This window comes from Lemur catta, chromosome 4 (genome assembly GCF_020740605.2).
Source record: "Lemur catta isolate mLemCat1 chromosome 4, mLemCat1.pri, whole genome shotgun sequence".
Classification (NCBI taxonomy): Eukaryota; Metazoa; Chordata; class Mammalia; order Primates; family Lemuridae; genus Lemur; species Lemur catta.
The window spans coordinates 73,005,172-73,021,938 of record NC_059131.1 but is presented as its reverse complement, the minus strand read 5'-3'; the positions used below and the strand labels follow the sequence as shown (position 1 = coordinate 73,021,938).

At 39.4% G+C, this 16,767-nt stretch overlaps 1 protein-coding gene and 1 pseudogene across 5 annotated transcripts; one reads left to right on the top strand and one right to left on the bottom strand.

The window, feature by feature from the left end:
- Positions 1–6,727: 6,727 nt before the first annotated feature.
- MRPL30 (mitochondrial ribosomal protein L30) lies at positions 6,728–16,764 on the bottom strand. Of its 5 annotated transcripts, none has more exons than XM_045550215.1 (9): positions 16,605–16,764; positions 16,311–16,501; positions 15,759–15,886; positions 14,712–14,777; positions 12,434–12,512; positions 11,197–11,277; positions 8,171–8,317; positions 7,875–7,948; positions 6,728–6,947 (listed from the first exon to the last, which is right to left on the bottom strand). In XM_045550215.1, exons 5-9 carry the CDS (start codon positions 12,482–12,484, stop codon positions 6,815–6,817), a joined length of 486 nt encoding a protein of 161 aa, XP_045406171.1. In that variant the 5' UTR covers positions 12,485–12,512; positions 14,712–14,777; positions 15,759–15,886; positions 16,311–16,501; positions 16,605–16,764; the 3' UTR covers positions 6,728–6,814. The 5 variants fall into 5 exon arrangements, with proteins under 5 accessions (XP_045406171.1, XP_045406174.1, XP_045406176.1 ...); XM_045550218.1 differs by having other exon boundaries at positions 16,311–16,494; XM_045550220.1 differs by lacking the exon at positions 15,759–15,886.
- LOC123637240 lies at positions 7,319–7,649 on the top strand (annotated as a pseudogene).
- Positions 16,765–16,767: the final 3 nt, after the last annotated feature.

Sequence of the window (16,767 nt, the reverse complement as noted above, 5' to 3'; positions counted from 1 at the left end):
ACTGCTAGGGACGGTGCAAAACACACACCTCAGAATTATTCTACTCAAGGACAAGGAGATGAAGTATTTATACATCAATTCCTCAGAGCTACTGAGGGATCTACCTGTAGCGGTTGGGGAGAAATTGTTAATTCCTTGCTACTCTTGTCTGCCTTGCAAGTAGGCAGAACACTTTTCTGCATTTCCAAGGAAGAGGGGCTGTAGGCTCAGAGATCCACATAGTAGCAGTTGGAAATCAACTGGGAATTCTAAAAAATGCAGAGATATGGAGGGTACTGACAGCATCTGCTTCACCAGGGCTAGGTACCCCTGGAAGGTTGGGAATACCCCTCTAACACTGCTTGTTTTCATCCATGATTTAACAACCTGGTAAGAATAATCTGGAAATAACACACAGCCTTCACTATGCCTCATGATTTCCATGCCAAGCTTCGTCACAGCCTGTTAGAATTACTAATTAGATATAATAGGAGTGGCCCAGTCTTCATCCTCTTCCCAATGTCAAAGATATTACATGCAAATGCAGCACCATTTAATATTCTTGTATCTTCAGTCTTCATCCTATTGTGTAAAATATAACTTCTTTTAGTTGTCCAAAAACTGAGTTTTACTGGAGGATGAAGATTGTCTTACAAATAGTTTTCAAAGCAAAAAAAAAAAAAAAAAAATCTAAAAATATTTCCCAGTCTGGACTGGAATTATATTCTCATACTTTCTTTTTCTTGGTCATCAATGCCTCACCTGCTAAGGGGACTGTGACATAGTAAGAAATAGGTGTGTGGTCTCTGGAGCACTGTGCAGAGGACGCAAGGGAAGGAAGTCTCAGCTTCTACACTTGTGACCTCTGACCGTGCTCTCCGCACTGATGTGTAAGTCCTGTGAGGTGCGGGTGGCTCCTGCTTTGCAGTACTAAGGAGACAATCTCCAGAGTACAGCGTCTGTCCTTCCTTATGAAACAATCATGTAAAAGAGAGGCAACCACTTCACATAGAGGCTGTTCAAACATACCAATTCAACAAACCTTCACCTTAATTGCATCAACTCCTACATTCCTAACTGTAGCCTCCATTAGGACCTCAGCAGGTTTTGGTTCTACAACACTAAGTAGGCAAAATGTTCCCCAGGGAGACATAATGTCCATTCCTATAAAACTTTCAAGTAAAGGAGATGCAATTTCTTTACCTAAAGATGGTTTACCTAAATTTCAACTTTCATGAGCCTACCAACCCTTATATTTTAATATTCTCTCAATCTAACTGTAGCCTGCCTCACGGCTTACCAGTGGGCTTGGGTATCACAGTGCATGGGACTCCCGTAGCAAGGAGTCCCGGGAACTTCTCTTTCCACCTCTAACATTTTATCCACTTGTGTGCATAAGGCTTTGGGTCCCCATCCAAGAGATTCTGACCCTTTTGTCAATCTTTATCTTGATTAAGCTGCCTAACCACTGTCCCAGTGACTGTTGGTCAGGTTTCTCATTGTAAACTTCGCCTTGTGACTTTTCAAATTTCTCCAAACTGGAGTGAATAGACTGAACTTGTTCGGAGCCCTTTCATGTTGAGGGACCAGCACGGGGTCCATTTGTTGTGCTCAGCCTTTTGTAGTGCTGTATTAAAAACTTTGTTGTAGTCTATCAATGTTTGTTTTATCTATCCCATTTACTTTCTTTTTTTGTTTATTTTATTTAGTTTTTCTGAGACAGAGTCTCACTCTGTTGCCCAGGCCAGAGTACCATGGCGTCAGCCGAGCTCACAGTAACCTCAAACTCCTGGGCTCAAGCGATCCTACTGCCTCAGCCTCCTGAGTAGCTGGGACTACAGGCATGCACCATCATGTCTGGCTAATTTTTTCTACATATTTTTGGTTGTCCAGCTAATTTCTTTCTATTTTTAGTAGAGACGAGGTCTTGCTCTTGCTCAGGATGGTCTCAAACCCCTGAGCTCACACGATCCTCTCGCCTTGGCCTCTCAGAGTGCTAGGGTTACAGGCGCGAGCCACCATGCCCGGCAGAGACCCTGTCTCTTAAAAAAAAAAAAAAAAGATAAGATCATACTAAATTAAAGTGGGCCTTATCCAATGACTGGTATCCTCACAAGAATATGGAAATTTGGACAAAGACACAGAGGAGACACAGAGAAGAAAGCCAAGTGAGGATGGAGGAGTGATGTGTGTATGAGCCAGGAAATACTTAGGAATACTAAGGATTGCTGGCAATCCCCAGAAGCTGAGAGAGAAGCATGGAACAGATTTTCCCTGAGAGCCTTAAGAAGGAGCCAATTCTGCCAATCCCCCCGCCCCTTTTTTTTTTGAGACAGAGTCTCACTCTGTTGTCCAGGCTAGAATGCCGTGGCATCAGCCTAGCTCACAGCAACCTCAAACTCCTGGGCTCAAACGATCCTACTGCCTCAGCCTCCCGAGTAGCTGGGATTACAGGCATGCGTCACCATGTGTGGCTAATTTTTTCTACATATTTTTAGCTGTCCAGATCATTTCTTTCTATTTCATTTCTATTTAGTAGAGACGGGGTCTCGTTCTGGCTCAGGCTGGTCTTGAACTCCTGACCTCGAGCGATCCTCCCGCCTCAGCCTCCCAGAGTGCTAGGATTACAGGCGTGAGCCACCGTGCCCAGCCCTGCCAACCCCTTGATTTTGGACTTCTGACCTCTAGACTGTAAGACAATACATTTTTGTTGTTTTTAGCCACTCCGTTTGTGATACTTTGTTATAGCAGTCCTAGGGAACTAATAGACTCCCCGGTTTATAATAATGTGTCTGCTCTGGATATACCTTGCCATCATCATTATATTTGATATATATCCCAGATAAAGATCTTGATATCACCTGATACTTTATGGGCTAAAAATTTCACTGACATAGAAAAAAACAACTGGAGCAGAACCTATTAAAGTTTAGATAGATCTTACTAAATCTTTCCCCAAACTCTGCCATCATTCCTTGAAGCCAGAAGAAAAGAAAGGACTCAAGTCCATAGCTGAAGACTTTATATCCAACTTCTTCTTACACCCTGTACTAGCTCTTATAACTCTCACGTCATGCTTGCACACAAACAAAGTGGATGAGGATATACGTTTGCTCGAGACCTCAGGGCCACCAACAAAATCCCTTACTTCCCAGTAGTACCTAACACAAATGCCCTCCTGTCATTAATTCTGCATGAAGGCACTTGCTTTACTGCAGTAGATCTTTGCTCTGCCTTTTCAGTGTGCCTCTAGACCAAACAGTCAGTACCTTCTTGCCTTCTCCTGGAGAGGTCCACAATATTTGTGGATATATTCATGCCCCGGGGGACAATACATGCCTTAGAGAGTCACCGAAGCCTCCTCTACTTTGTTCAGAGAAGACTGAGGCCTGTAAAAGACATTCTATTTACTTCCTCCCAGCATTAACAGAAAAGGGACAAATGTTGCAAAAGATAATTTACAATTTGGCAAAAACACAGTGCATACATGGGGCATGACCTATTTAAGGAGGGGAAAATACCTTCTCCTGATGTACGAAACACTATCTAAATGTATCACAGACCACTCACAAAATGACAGTTGAGAGGACTTCTAGGTTTAATTTGCTATTGCAGACAATGGATGCCAAATTTTTCTGGAATCATGACACCTTGGGGAACCCAAACGTGAACAGATCTTCTGTAACCAGAAGGGTCTTCAACAGCTTCTTTCCTGCTCTATCCCTAACTACAAAAGTTCCTTTTATCTATTTGTGCATGAGCTATCTGAAAGAGCCCTTGGGGTTTTAACTCAACTTCATGCAGACCATCAAAAAACCCACCACTTACTACAGCCTCACCCTGTACCTGGTTGCAAAGGCTAATCTTCCTTTTCTTAGGGCAATAACTGTCACTGAAAAACGTGTTGATGCTTCTACTGAATTAACTCTAGGCTCCTTGCTTGGTCTCATGATTCCCCATGTAGCTCAAACACTACTACTGACTGAGAACACACAATACTTTTCAGCCAGCCAATTAACCTCTTATGAGATACTGTTACTTTCTCCTTTTCACATTACTATTTATTCCTGCAAACTCCTGAATCCTGCCATTCTCTGGCCCTATCAGATGAAGGGGAACCTCATTATTGTCACATCTCAGTTAGGGACCTTTCTGTATCTGTCATTGAGAACCTCGACCTCATACGATTTGTTGACAGATCATACCTCAAAATAAAACTGGAGGTTATCAAGCAGAATATGATATCCCTAATTATAGCTTTCCTTTAGAATATAGTCCTCTATCTGAGGTAAAATGAACCCAGACAGCAGAACTTGTTGCATTTACTACATCATGTCAACTCACCAAAGACTAAAGAGCAAACATACCTACGGAGAGCAGGTATGCTTTTGGAGTAGTTTGTGACTTTGGAATGCTTTGGAAACAAAGGGTGTTTCTTACCTCTGCTGGCATTCCCATCAAAAACGAGTAAGAAGTGAGTAGAACTGTGAAAGGATGTCTACTTCCTGGAAAGGTGGCTGTTATCAAGACTGAGACCCATACAAGAGAGTTGATACGAAAGCAAAAGGAAATGCTTGTTATGCCAAACAAGCAGCCTCGACCAAAGTTATAATACGAACTAAACCCTCAAAGGAGAAATCACTGGATGGATTCAAAGAAGCCATTACGAAACATTAACGTTTAGCCCCTTATTCAGAAAAAAAGTAATGAGGGAAAATCTGGTTGCACCCTTCACTCAGGTGATCTTAGGTACTCCCAAGATGGCTGCTTGGTGGCACCAGATGATTTCAAAATGAGTATTAGCTAAATTTCTGTATGAAACTACGCATTGTGGTCCAGAAAATATTTGGTCACTATCTTAAATTAACATTGATGTGGAAACTTTGAAAAAGCAGCTGAGGTTATTTTAGGGGCACCTGTCACCTGCCAATAACATAATCCTAGAAAAACTGTAAAGCTAAGACATGGTCAGCAGCTGGAGCCTCAATCAAGGGCCCTTTGGACACCTTCAGATACATTTTTATCATTGCCACCCCCCATGGAATTTGATGTTTTAGCTATTATATGTCTATATTTAGGATGAGTTGAAGCATTTCCTTGCCAAAAAAGCTACAGCCCTTATAGCTGCTAAAAAAGCTGTTTGATTTTGTTTCTAGCCTGAGGCATACCAACTTTTATATTAAGCAACAAAGGCAAACTTTTACTGGGACCATTATATAAAGTCTCTGTAAGGCATTACTCATAACCAAAAACTATACCGCCCTTACCACCCATAATCTGGGAAGTTAGGAGAACCAATGGCATAAAAACTTTTATGATGCTGGGCCAGTGTGGTGGCTCATGCCTGTAACTCCAGCACTTTGGGAGGCTGAGGTGGGAGGACAGCTTGTGCCCAGAAGTTCAAGACCAGCCTGGGCAACATGGTGAGACCCTGTCTCTACGAAAAAAAAAAAAAAAAAAAATAGCTGGGCTTGGTGTCTCCATACCAGATGCCTGGTACGGAGAATGACTCCTCAGTACACCCTTACTATTGCAATGTCCCTAGTCTCACTTCTGCCTAAAAATCTGTCTCTCAAGCAAATAATGGCAGTACTTTCCTGCCCCTCCTCTTCATTCTGAAATGAAAGTTACTTTATTAAGAGAAGTACCTTTACTTTGGTAACAAAGGCAGGAGTATGTTTAGAAGGCTGTCACATTCTTACATATACAAAGAATGTGTTATGGGTAATTAGGGCTATTGATGTTGTCTCCTTTATACACCCACTACCTGTTATGATCCATCACTTACTACCTGCAAAGTATAACTCTGGAGCTGAAAATAGAATGATAGTCTGTTTCTGAATAAATCCTAAAATGCTTTCATTTCATACCTTTGTTCCATGAGGAAAAAATTTACACAGAGCTAGATATGTGTTGCCCAAGCAGAGTACAATAATAAAGTTTAGGCCAAATTAGATTTGCAATTAGAAAATAAATACCATTTTGGTGTTAAATTTAGGGATAAAATGAACCCATATCCACGTATGTATTTATAGACACTAAAGCACAAAGCAGCCAGTCTAGCTGTGCCCAGTGTTTCTTGACTTTGGCTGAATTTCTGTTCTCCAGCAGAACAGACTATAAGCTCCTGAAAGGCAGGAACCATCTTTTTGTCAGCTTTGCATTTCTCCAAGTCGTAGCACAGTGTTCACTCAAAGAGGTGATTTCAATTAAACTAAGAAAACAATTTTTATAAAACAGTTAATGACAATGGCTAAGTTGGCAGTAGACTTGAACCTAGATGTTTAAACAATGGCATTCTTACTCATTTCAGAGTGAAACTATAAGAGGGAAAGGGCCAGTGGTGGCTTACGCCTGAAATCACAGCTACTCAGGAGGCTGAGGCAGGAGGATCACTTAAGGCCAGGAGTTCTAGACCAGTATGGGCAACATAGTGAGACCCTGTCTCTACAATAAATTAAAACGTTAGCTTGGTGTTGTGGTACGTCCCTGTAGTCCTAGCTACTTGAGAGGCTGAGGCAGGAGGAATGCCTAAACCCAGGAGTTTGAGGTTGCAGCGAGCTATGATGATGCCACTGCACTCTAGACCAGGCAACAGATGAGACCCTGTCTCAGAGAAAACCAACCAACCAAAAAAAAAAAAAAAAAACGAGGGAAAGGGGAGAGAACTAAATTGAATTAAGCTTTAAACTAAAACCTCCAAGTCTATAGTAAGGAAGAATCACAGAAGGTTTAGTCAGTGAAAGACTGGTATTTTAAATACATTTTAATGAAAACATTCTCATCATTTTAGATAAAAATGACTTGCATTTTTAAATCTGAAGCTACTCTGGCATTAGGACTTAACTGTTTCCTGCTCAACAGGTTTCAGATGCCACTGCACTACTAATTCCCCAGTGCTCTTGAGGCATGTGTTAGACATGTCTTCTTCTGTTGGAAGTCCTTGTGGCAACTTCAGTGGCTTGATTCTGCGACATAAGAAAATGCATTTAGATAGGTGAATTAAGTTCTAGTGCTCTGTATCACTGTACGATGACTATAACATACTACATAGTTAATAATATTACATACTTTCAAACAGCTAGAAAGAGGATATTTAATGTTCCCAACACAAAGAAATAAATGTTTGAGATGACAGATATGCTAATTACTTTGATCTGATCAGTATACACTATACATATTGAAACATCAATGTGTAGCCCATACAATTATTATGTGTCAATAAAGTAAACAAAAAGTTTTTTCAGAATATTAAAAAATAACAAAATGCATTTCTAGGTAACACATGTTTAAAACTGCTGAGATAGGGCAGTCTACTACCTAATGGCAGGTGAGGATCATGGCAGCCTACAAGCAGGTCCAAAAGGGACTGCTAAAGCTGAAAGGCATCACAGAGATCAGCGTGACCAAGTGGAAAAAGAAACAGAAGGACAAAGGAGAAACTCCTGGAAGTGATGGGAATGAGCAAAAAGAACGAAGAGGAGAGGTGGTGTGGCCTGGACAAGCGGACCCCAGCACAGGTGGCCTTTGAGAAGATGCAGAAGTGGCAAATGCAAAAGATTCTGAAGAAAGCAGCCAAAACACACAAGCAGAGAGTGGAGGACTTCAGCAGACACCTGGATTCATCCACAGAGCATTAGGACATTCCCTAAGTCAGCTGGATGAAGTAGCGTCCTGGCCCTGGGTACAGAGCAGCATCGAGGCAAAGCAGAAGGCCAAGTCAGGGTTATATCTGGTCCCTCTGGTATTTTCCAAAAACACTGCTTTATGCACACCCTCACATCTGCTGTGACAGTGCTTTTCGAAGCTGTGTGACCTCATCCTAGAACCTGATTAAAGTAAGACTGTCCTTTTAAAAACAAACAAACAGAAAATTGCTGAGATAAACAACAAACCTTATCAAATGTTTAACCACTTTCAGTTTTGCATTCACTGAAGGGATATTCTTGTGAACTTGAGGGGTATGTGCCTATGAACAAAAGAAACAACATTATGGATCAATTTAAAAAACAGTTCTGTGTCTCAATAAAGTGTTAAATTGAAGGCTCATTCTGTCTAAAACTTACAAATAAGTTACACTAAGTAATACACTTAAACACAAAAAATAATAAACATATACCTTAAAGTTTAAAAAATGTAAAATTTAAAGCCAATTTATACAACACTAAAGATGACTGAAATAGTTGCATACTTTTTGTAATCCAAGCATCTTTATTGTATCTTTTTCCCAATATGGACGTCTTCTTGTACTTTTTATTCTGGTAACAATATGTAGTTTATGAGGGCTCTGTGGATCCCCACCGTACTTTTCATGGTCTTCAGGTGAAGGCTGGAACACCTAGAAAGGAGGAATTATAAATGGTAAAGTTTTAACTTACAGTTTCTATGTACCTCCCATTTTTTTATTAAACCACACCCCCCCATGTAATGATCGCATCCTTAATTAGTATATAATCCTCAACTTCAAATTGAACATTTCTACCAGTCTGATTACTGAAATAGATGGAGTCTAAGAATTTCATACTTTCATATAGGCAAGGATTATTTTTGTTTGTTTCATTTTTTAACCTGTAGAACAAAGCAGGAGCAACTACATGACACTAAAGAATTCAAATGGCAGGAGAATGTGTTAGCACTGCTATGAGATGGGCACTGGGCTGCGGCCCCCTCTCTATTCTTAGAAGGTTAGGAGTTGACTGTCAAGTAGGGGAACACGTAAGTTAAAAATGACAGTAAACGTGTATTACAAAAAGGATGTACAAAGTATTGGGGTAGGTGTGTCAAAGAGAAGGTGAGAATACGTAAAGGAACAGTGTGAAAGAACACGAAATATTTGGGAAAAGCAAGTGGTTTAGTGTGGCTCACACAGAAAAAACATATAAAAAGCAATGCAGTGCATGAAGTTAAATTACGTTCAACTATGCTGAGCCTTTAGAAATTACCAGAAGAAATACAGAGCTATTGAAGGTTTGAAGCAATAAGACTATATTTCAAAAAGAGATTCAGAAAGAAAACTTACAAGAGAATAAAATGAAATAGGGATAGGGACTGGTACAATGAACCCAGTTAGGAGGCACTTATGGTCATGGTTTAAAAGGCTGAGCTACAGTAGCTGTAACAGAAAAGGGACCAATATGGGGACTTTGGACAATAAAATAGCTGGATTTGTGGTGGGTGAAGAAGGTTGAGCTTGGCTTAGATGCTGCTAGTATGGGAAATCAGGTGAAGGACAGTAGCATTACTGACATAACACAGGAGAGGCACCTTTTTGTTTGCCTGGTTGTTCAGAAGGAAAGTAAGATGAGTTGAGTTTTGTATATGTTTAACATAAAATACCTATGAGTTACCCACATAGCAATTTCTAGAAATCAGTTGAGAATAGAGGAGTAAGTTCAGAAGATAGGCAGGGGCTGGAGATACACATCTCAGAGTCATTTCTAAGAAGTTTAAAAGTTTTCACATTTATCACAGCTGATGATCAAAATCACTTCCTTGCACATTTGGAATGAATGCAACATATCTATCCTTCACTTCCAGAAACAGAGTAAGAAACGTGGAAAGATATAAGACAATATAGTTGTGGCAAGGACAGCAGTGGACACACCATGACTTGAAAAATAAAGAGGTTTCTGATAAAAGAACACCAAGCACTTTAAAGGTATCAAAGTAGTCGATGGCAATACTATTTTATCTTTTTAAAAATATCAATGGAGAATGGTTGTTACCAGGGGCTGGGGAGAGGGGAGATTGGGGAGTTACTATTTCATGGATAAAGACTTTCAGTTTTGCAAGATGAAAAGAGTTCTGGAGATGGATGGTGGTGATGGTTGCACAATGTGAAAGTACTTAGCTATCACTGAAGAGTACACTTAAAAATGGTTAAGATGGTACATTTCATAATATGTGTATTTTGCCACAATAAAAGAAATTAGGGGGAAAAAACCTGCAAACAAACAAACACAAAACCCAGGTTTTACAAAGCTAAACATTAGTCTTTTCCACACAATCCAGAAATTGCCCTCCTAGGTATTTATCCAATGAGTTGAAAACTTATGTCCACACAAAAACCTGCACACGAATGTTTATAGCAGCATTTTTCATTATTGCCAAGAAAATGGAAGCAACCAAGATGTCCTTCAATAGGTGGTTGCACAAATAAACTGTACATCCACACAATGCAGTATTATTCAGCAGTAAGAAGAAATATGCTATCAAGCCATGAAAAGACATGGAGGAGACTTACACACATATATTATTAAGTGAGAGAAGCCAGTCTGAAAGGGCTTACATATTCTATGATTTCAATTATATGACATTCTAGAAAAGGCAAAACTATAGAGTTAGTAAAAAGATCAGCAGTTGCTAGGGGTTGGGAGGGAGGGATGAATAGGTGGTATTCAGCACAAGTGATATTCAGGGCAATGAGACTGTTCTGTATGACACTGTAATAGTGGATACATGACATTATGCATTAGTCAAAGCCCATAGAACTGTACAACATACAGAGTGAACCCTACTATAAACAATGCGTCAATGTTGTTTCATCCATTGTAACGATCATACCACACCAATGCCAGCTGTTAATAACAGGGGAAACTGTGTATGCTGGGCAGAGGGAACACATAGGAACTCTGTACTTTCTCATCAATTTTTCCATAAACCTAAAACTGCTCTATGAAATAAAGTCTATTAATTAAAAAAAAATACAACAAAAAACAAACCAAAAGAAAATGAAAGCAAAAATCAATGGAGGGCTTCATCAGTGTTTTCTGAAAGAATGATAGGTACATACAAATCTCACAGAAAAAGCTGAAAGATCCAAAGTAGCAATGATCAATCCAGAAAATGAAGAGTTATATAGTGAGAGCCTGCCTGAGTAGGAAGACCTACTGTTTTCTCAGGACAATGGTGATATACACACACACACACCACAAAAACCATAAGCAGGAATAAACAGACTCTGAAATAATAAAAACCCACTACTGTGGAAACCTGTGGCATAAGTAACAAAACATAGTTTTATTTTCAATAATTATTAGCTACATAAATTCCATGTTTTAAACTGTGCACCACTACCTACAACCACACATAATTTAACATAAAAACTTTCAATATTAGAAAAGTACCCTTTAAAACATGTTTTTTTTTTTTTAAAAAACATCAAAAAAAAAAAAACCAACAAACCAAAAAACAAAAAAAAAACAACTTTGTTCTTACTTTATCTGGAATTCTTGACTTGGTAAATTTGTGACGAATCCAGTCTGTACAAATCAGAGATTCTGCACCTTTTGTCACAGTCTAAAATATGATATAAAGCATTTATTTTTTCTTAGAACTGTCTAGTGCAGAAACCCATACCCACCAATCTTCAGGTGACAAAAGTCTGTTCTAACCTAATCTACAATTGTTAAAGGTTTATTTTAGTTCCTTAGCTGAACGAATACATCCTGTCTAACCACTAACATATAAAACTAAAAGCACATAAATATGGATTTCTAGACCATGCGTTGGTAACCTTTCTCTGTAAAGGACCAGACAGTAAATATTTCCAGCACTGGAGCTATACAGTCTCCACTGCCAAGACTTGAGTATGCCATTATAAGGTGAGAGCAGTCACAGATAATACGTAAACAAGTGGGTGTGGCAGGCATGTTTCAATAAACCTTTACAAAATTGGTGGCAGGCTGAATTTGGCCTGGAGGCCATAGTTTACCTACTCTTGCTCTAGGCAACATTCAAGAATTCACCTTCAACAAGATAATGTAAAAGAAATCCAAAATGAGTTTCTAGTTTTCTTTCTAAGTCCTAACAATGCCACCACTCCTAGTTCTTATCTCTTGTTCCTGCTATACATTTCTCCAATCCTATTTCTCTCAGGCTGCCAAAGAGGGATTCAGTGCTAACCTTTCATATCAGGATACTGCTCTGTGGATGGGCAACAGTCATTCCCTTGTAGCCTTCCCTATATTTCAGAGATGGCATAAACAACTGGAGATTAGGCTGGAGGGAATGGGGGTAGGAAACACTGGGCTTCTAATCCTGGTCCTGCCACCTACTATCTGTGACACATGGGACACTTAACTTCTCAGATGGTCAGTTTCCTCAGTTCTAAAACGGAAATAATACTGACCTCACAGGACTGATCTGAGGTTAACATAATGTACGTAAAGTACCTGACATTAGCGTCATCTACTGCCAGCAGCAAGTCTATATCTACGCTCTGGCCCTTAGGAGTAGATTAGGCTGCACTATTGCACTTTTTAAAAGAAAGTCTAGAAGGAAATGCATGAAAATACTAACACTAATGGTCTCTTGGAGATGATTTCTCTTCCTTCTTAACTCCCACCATTAAAAAATTTATAAAAATGGGAATTTGTAAAAGAATTTAACTTGCCTATATGTTTTGTAATTAGGAAAAAATTCATAAAGAATAATTCTCAAAAAGAACACTTACCTGTAGTCTGCCTAAGGGCCTCTGAACTACTTTGCACAAAATCCCTGCCATAAGTGTAGTGATCTATTCTCTTTAGAGGCTGTGAGAAATAGAAAATAGATCCATCAGTCAAATATGTCTTGGAAATGAATAGGAAGTTAATTATGTGGTCTGGAATTCAATTCTCCTAATTCCTAGTCCAGTGCAGAAAACTAGAACTTTTTTGCTTATATTTTTTAACTTTTCTTAATGTATATTCATTAATTCTATAACCTAAAACGGTTATGTTTATTAGACAGAAAACTCTTATAGCCTACAATACTGACTTATACCCAGAGCAGAAATACTAGGTTCATGAACTACATGTATATCTTGGACAAGTTACTTAATTTGTGTGTTTAAATTTTTTCTCCCTAGAAAAGAAAGAAAATAATACCTATATTGTAAATGAGTTATTCTGCAAAGCACCTAAAACAGTACCTGGCACATGTGAAACCCTCAATAAATGGTACATTTTATCATTATAAAATTATTAAACTATTACAAGGCTAACAAATGAAAATAGGGTAAGTGCTGTATTTCAGTGTCCACCAGATTCTAGCTCACTTAAACTCTAAGTGAGCGCACTCAAGTCTTTCCTGTGAGGTGGACAAAGCAATAGAGTTGTGGGAATCAATGCAAGATGTCACCTGAAAAGGGGCAGACCTAACAAAAATTCCTCAGCAACTGAACCAATCTAATGTTGAATTATTTTACCATACTTTTTCCTTTCAAATTAGGCATTATATGCTAATCCAACTCATTTAGCTTCACACTTTTAAAAATCTTTCTTAGATTTCAACAAAATTCTCCTAATTGGACCTCTGGCTTTCACTGCAGACAAGATTTGGCACATTCAGGGTACTATGGCTGTAGATTTGGCTTCCATTTCCATTCCTCTAACATCTTTTTTTCTTATCAGCAGTAAGTCATCTCATTAAATCCTGTATCAGATAATGTCACTCTGCTCAAAATCTTCGAAAGAGCCAGGTTTTTAGAGGGGAAGGCTAGAATGATCCATGTATACCCAATTAGAGCTGGAACGTGTTTAGCTTAACATGGATATTGACAGATATAGAAATAATTATGGATGTGTATGTATACATGGGTTAGCTCTGTTAGCTGGGAGGATCTAAAAGCAATTGCATCCAGTAGCAATGAACACACCCAGCACCCAGATCTTGGTTTTTAATAGCATTCTTTAATAAAAACAATCAGGGCTTCTTGGAGAAATGGCCGATTATGTCTGAAGCATCCTGTAGTGCCAGAAAGGTATTACTCAAAAAAACAAAATGATGGGAGTATGTCAAAGGGACACAGGAGCCAAACTGAAAGGGCTCCCAATGGCCAAAGCTGGAACAATTTGAGCAAGAAAATAAGTAATGAAGTACTGGCTTATAACCCAAACAAACAAACAAACAAATAACCATAAACCCATTGATATAAATAAGTTAATAAATTAAGGAGAGAATAGAAACCAATATCCCATACAGAAGGATTCAAAATAATTTGTGTAGATATTCTCCCCTAAAGAAGGTGGAACTGCTGGGCGAGGTGGCTTACACCGGTAATCCCTGGTATTTGGTAGGCTTAGGGGAGAGGATAGCTTGATGCCAGGAATTCAAGACCAGCCTGAGCAACATAGTGAGACCCTGTCTCTTATTAAAAAAAAAACAAACAAACAAAAAACCAAAATATAATAAAATCGAGCAAAACCACTCATCCTATAAGTGCAGGCTATGCTTAATGACTTTCTCCCAAAGAGTACAGTATAGAAAAGGGGAAAGTTAACTTTACATTAGAGAAACCTGGCAAGCACTACCTCAGCCAGGTGATCAAGGTTAATTAACATCAAAAGTCAAGTTGATAGTATGTAGCCTTAATACGATGGAATGAGAAGAGTGGCACTTCACTTCTATGGTCTTCCTCCCAAAAATCCATCCCACTCTAAGAAAAAACATCAGAGAAACTCCAATTGGGGGACACTGTACAAAATACTTGATTAGTACTTCATCAAATACCTAACTGCCTCAAAACTGTCAAGGTCATCTAAAAGGAGGAAAGTCTGAAGAACTGTCACAGTCAAGAGGAGCTTGCCTAAAGGAGACATGACCATTAAGTGTAATGTGGCATCCTGGATGGGATCCTGGAATAGTAAAAGGAAATTAGCAAAAACTAAGGAAATTTGAATAAAGTATGGGCTTTAATCAACAATTTATCAATATTGGTTCATCAGCTGTAACAAATGTACCATACTTACATGATGTTAATAAACGGGGAAGCTGGGTGTAGCATATATAGCAATCTTCACAACTTTTCTGGAAATCTAAAATTATTCAAAAATAAAATTCATTTATGAAAAAACTGAAAACCTCTAATACCTTTCCACTTCAATCACAGTGAAAACCAAAGTCCTTAACTCCCCCCCCCCCCCCCGCAGGACTCCATCTCCAATTATACCGTCTTGATCAATCACTAATCAAGCTTCTCCCCCTTGCTTGACCTGGTACTAGCCAGTCAGGCATGCTCCCTTTGGCTGTTTCCTCTCCTGGAATGATCCTGATATTCACATGGCTAATTCCCTTACCTTTTTCAATTTTTGGCTCAAATCTCAACTTCTCAATGAGGTCTACCCTGATCACATTATTTAACATTTTCATCCACACTACAATTGTCAGTACTCCCAATCCCTTACTCTACTTGATTTTCTTTCCATAGCACGTTATCTTCCAACATAACTTATTTGCTAGGTTTGTTGTTTATTGTCTGTCTCCACTCAATAGCACGTTAGTTCCATAGGACAAGGATTTTTAGTATTTTTTTGTTTGGGGTCTTATATTCACAAATGTATCCCAAATATCTACCTAAAGCAGCATTGCCCTGTACTAGACAAAATATATTTTTGCTGAACGAATGAAGTTTAATTTACAGACTTCAGAAGATGTGACAGGCAAAAGTTATGTTTTTAGAGACGAAGTCTCACTATGTTGTCCAGGCATGCCACTGGCATTGAATTCCTGGCCTCAAGCCATCCTCCCATCTCAGCCTCTAGACTATAGGGTGCACTACTGCTCCAAGGCTCAAAAGTTTTAAGTTTCAATAAAGTAAAAGTGATTCTTAACAATTACGCACATAATTCTTGGACCTTTAAACAATTATACTCCTACTGTACAACAGCTTTTCTCTTGCACAGCTGCATTAGGAAAATATCACATTTGATCCCATTTCTCTTTTTAAAAATGTCTGTGAATGTGCATGTATACACAGAAAAATTCTGGAAGGCTGTCAGAAAAAAACGTTAACATACCCCCGGACCGTAGGCTGCAAGGGCGATTTTTCCTCTTCGCGCATACCCCGCTAAAGTCAGGTAGTTTTTTTTGTCTTTTTACAATGACTATCCATGTAACGGTTCTTTTAAAAAAGCTATTTCTTTTTCTAAAGAGACAAAACATATATCTAATTTAAAAAGGGGGAGAAACACTACTGAAAATGCAGACCATAGCATTTCCCTTGCAATAAACTGAGATCTGTGAAGGCAAGAATTGAGTGAGTCTCTTTTCTCAACTCCTAGTGCCTCATAAGTAGTAAGTAGGCAGCCCTCACAACTGCCCCTTGGCAAAAAAGGCAAAACAGCTTTGGGTAAATGGCGACCAAAACATGGTACCAAAATCACAGTTTTTAGTAAACTGGCAAATATTTGAATCGCCAACTCCAGAAGGTTTGCACTCTAAAATGCAGCAATTTAAAAATATGGCAATTTTGTGTCTTCGTTTTAAAACATTAAGTAACACTGATCCTCAATGGGAACCTTAAGTTATGAAGAACAGAGAAGCAAAGAAAATGCCAAAACAAAACAAACCCTGAATTTCCCTTCCCAAGCTGTCCAGCCTCAGCGGCTTCGCCCTTGAGCTCCAAGAGTCAGAGTCCAACAAGCCGCGCGGCCCTAGATCCTCAGAATTGGGAAACAGGATCCGGTCGGCCAGTGGTTTTTCCGCAACCAGTAAGAAGGGATCGAGAGGCAGTCCCAGTTAGGTCGCTGTGACCTGCCAACTCACAACGGAACAGGGAAAATCAATCAGCATCTACAGAGGGTTCCCAGATACATAATCCTGGTGAAAAATCCAACACTTTCGTCCATTCATTCCCCACTCACCAGCGCCCGCTAGACGTTCGGCCCGAACCTCCCCACCGAGGGGAAGCCGAGCAGAGGAAGCCGATCAAGTGCGACACTCAAACCCTGCCGTCGCAGGGCTTGCGATCTGCGAAACCGGGCATTTTAGTTCCGGCGAAGTCTCTCCCACTGAAGAAGCGCCATA

Excerpts from the sequence above, each read along its gene's own strand:
- MRPL30 (XM_045550215.1), bottom strand. The coding sequence starts at position 12,484 with ATGGCAGGGATTTTGTGCAAAGTAGTTCAGAGGCCCTTAGGCAGACTA. Across the intron at positions 11,278-12,433 it reads GGCCCTTAGGCAGACTACAG|ACTGTGACAAAAGGTGCAGA; the intron begins GTAAGTGTTCTT and ends ATCATATTTTAG. Across the intron at positions 8,318-11,196 it reads AGTCAAGAATTCCAGATAAA|GTGTTCCAGCCTTCACCTGA; the intron begins GTAAGAACAAAG and ends CCTCCTTTCTAG.